This window comes from Orycteropus afer, unplaced genomic scaffold (assembly GCF_000298275.1).
Source record: "Orycteropus afer afer isolate SDZICR_OR568_19922 unplaced genomic scaffold, OryAfe1.0 scaffold00695, whole genome shotgun sequence".
Taxonomy (NCBI): Eukaryota; Metazoa; Chordata; class Mammalia; order Tubulidentata; family Orycteropodidae; genus Orycteropus; species Orycteropus afer.
Window position 1 is genome coordinate 957,385 of NW_006922282.1, and position 3,162 is coordinate 960,546.

The 3,162-nt window shown below is 35.7% G+C and overlaps 1 protein-coding gene across 1 annotated transcript; it reads right to left on the minus strand.

The window, feature by feature from the left end:
- Positions 1-456: 456 nt before the first annotated feature.
- LOC103211126 (olfactory receptor 2A12-like) lies at positions 457-1,437 on the minus strand. Its single transcript, XM_007957046.2, has one exon. The coding sequence runs from the start codon at positions 1,423-1,425 to the stop codon at positions 457-459; it is 969 nt and encodes a 322-aa protein (XP_007955237.2). The 5' UTR covers positions 1,426-1,437.
- Positions 1,438-3,162: the final 1,725 nt, after the last annotated feature.

A 3,162-nucleotide genomic window follows, 5' to 3' on the forward strand; every position in this document is an offset into this window, starting at 1 on the left:
AATTCAGCTTTCTTTACCATATACAGTTTACTTGTTTTTAAAATTAAATTATCGATAAAACCAAAAACCTCCAGTGCTGTAGAGTTAATTTTGATTCCTAGCGACCTATAGGACAGAGTAGAACTGCCCCATATAGTTTCCAAGGCTGTAAATCTTTGTGGAAACAGACTGCCACATCTTTCTACCATGGAGCAACATATAGGGTCAAGAGTGCTCTAATTACTTTGTCACCAGGGCTCCTAAATTATAGATAAACAGAAATGTTCAATACAAAATATAGCATACATTAATATCAGTCCTTATAAGGTGGGTCAGAGTAGAGTCTCATCTGATGAGAACAATGCAATATTTTGGTAATAATTTTGACATACAGCAACATGGTTTGTAGCTCATTTAGTTATTTTATTACTAGCATTGAACAATTTACTGTGATATGCAAATGTTCTCTAGGGCATCTCAAGGTAATATAGTTTGCCTATGGAATGCTTTCCACCTCTCTAAGGTTCTTCTCACAGCTCCTTGCACCTCCTTGTTTCTCAGGCTATAAATTAGAGGGTTCAAAGCGGGATTGATGACTGCATAGAACAAGGAAATCAATTTATCACCTTCAGCTGAATACAGAGATTTGGGCCTCATATACATGAACATCCCTGTCCCATAATAAATGGTCACCACAGTCAGATGGGAGCTGCAGGTAGAGAAAGCTTTTTTTCTGCCCTCAGCAGTGTGCATCCTCATCACAGCAACCAGGATGTGCAGGTAAGAAAGGACAATAAGGAGGAAAGGAAGCAAGAGGGTACCAGAAGCTCCTATTACCATGACAGTCTCCTGCAGAGATGTGTCATCACAAATCATATTAAGAAAAACAGGCACTTCACAAAAAATATGGTCAATAATGTAAGGGCCACAGATGGGAACTGTGGTGAAGTAGAGCGGCACCACCGAGGCAAAAAAGCTGATGGCCCAGGCTCCACCAGCCAGCTGCATGCACACAGACCAGTTCATTATGATCAAGTATCGCAGAGGATAACAAATGGCCACATAGCGGTCCAGAGCCATTATTGCCAAAATAATGCACTCAGCTGCTCCCATTAGCAGGGATATGTAAGTCTGGGCAAGGCAGAACTCATAAGAGATAACTTTCTTAGAAGCCAGAAGATTGAAGAGCATTTTGGGGACCACAGCTGTGGTGTAAAATATGTTGAGAAAGGCCAAGTGACAGAGGAAAAAATACATTGGTGTCTGAAGACAGGAGTCAATTACCACCAAAATGAAAATTACTGTGTTTCCAAAGAGATTCACCAGGTAGATCAGAGAGAAGAGGAAGAAGAGGGGTATCTCAGCCTGGGGATGATTGGAAAATCCCACCAGGACCAGCTCTGTGATGGTACTGGAATTTTCTTGAGTCATCTTGGTGGCTGACATTAAATTGCTGATGTGGAGAGACGTAAAGAAATCTCTTTGAAGACACACAAACATGATGAAATATGAAATACACATTAATTTTTTAATATCATCAAATATAATTCAGGATACCTGTCAAACTAAATTACATTTTTTAAACAATTTATATTCATCCATACAGAAGTTTGACTTTCACATATTACAATAATACAAGTTCAAATTCTAATTCCAAAAGATTCCATGCACATACACACACACAGAAGTGCACACACAAAGAGTAGATAAAATATTTTATATTGTTCTTGCACAACTTTTGCTAAAGTGTAAATTGCAAGTCTTTGAGAATATATAGTGATTTGGGTTTTAACAACATGTTTACCTGTTTGAAGACTAATAATAGAGCACCTCAGAACTTGTTTAAGATAATTGTGATACTGAACCATGAAACAACAATTTTTAGAAGTTTGGTATAGAGCCAGAGCTCTTCAGTGAGCACGGTAAATCCAAATAGTGGCAGATGTGGAAGTAGAATTGGGAAAGTCTTACCTCTGTTACATGTTTACAATGTACACATGACCCATTTAGAGGTATACATTTATTTACTTGTTTTCAGGCAAACATTTTATATTCTGAGGAAAACTCAGGTACATATTAGTGTACACTCATATTTGATACAATTTTACCAGCAAGAAATAAACATTATATGTTCTAGTATGAGGAATAAGTGAGCTGCTCCACTTACTTTAATCTGCATCACTTCATATTTTTAAAGAGCCAAATCTCAGACTGGAATACAAATTATATCTCAATTAATAAGTTTATCTAGACTCTTAAATAATGTCTAAAATTGATACTTTTCTTTTATCCTTTAGTAAATCCATTGCCCTCTCTCCTCAGAGCTGTGTATATTTAAACCATATTGTTGCACTACCACACACTCACACACACACTCACTATGTTTCAGCCTATGCTCTCTTGGTCCATGTAAATATTTTCACTTGATATATGGAAAAGTTATATACTGTTCAATAATAATAACAGAAAAACTAAATGAAGCATTGAGAAACATTGAACCTGAAAAATAATGGAAGCAATACTGATGATATAATAATGAATCTAACAGTTTTAACAGTCTGAGACTATTACAAATACCTTGTTGGTGTTGTTATTTGCCGTCGAGTCGGACCCAACTCACAGCGACCCCTCCTTGAGTTTCCAAGGCAGTATCAGTACGGAAGTAGATTGCCTAACCTTCTTTCTGAGACAAATACCTTATTTGAATTAATTCTTTTAGTTTACATAATAGCTCTGTGAGATAGTTTCTATTTTTATACCCATTTTACAATTATAACAGAAAAAACAAGTAAATAAATTAAAATAAATAAACGGATAATGAATAAAATAAATATACATAAGGAGTATAATCCATTACCAAGGATGTACAACCAGTTAGTGATGGAGCAAGGATTTAAAGGAATGCATAGTGGCTCTGATTCATAACCCACAGGTTTTTTGATTCTCAGAAACTCTGACTATTCAGATTAACAGTGAATACTAGAGCAGAATAACTACATTACCATTGTTTTCTCTTCTGTTGCAATACTCTTTAACACTTAAATTCTTTAGTATCTTTACATTCTTTAGCACTCTGTTGACAAAAAGAAACAGTAAAATTTCTAGAAATGGTATTATCATACAATGTGTGATTCAACAGCAGCTGTAAAGGCACTTTTCCCAGAAAGAACTAGAAATAATAAT

What these genes read in the sequence shown, in the direction of transcription:
- LOC103211126 (XM_007957046.2), bottom strand. Translation starts at nt 1,425, where the DNA reads ATGTCAGCCACCAAGATGACTCAAGAAAATTCCAGTACCATCACAGAG.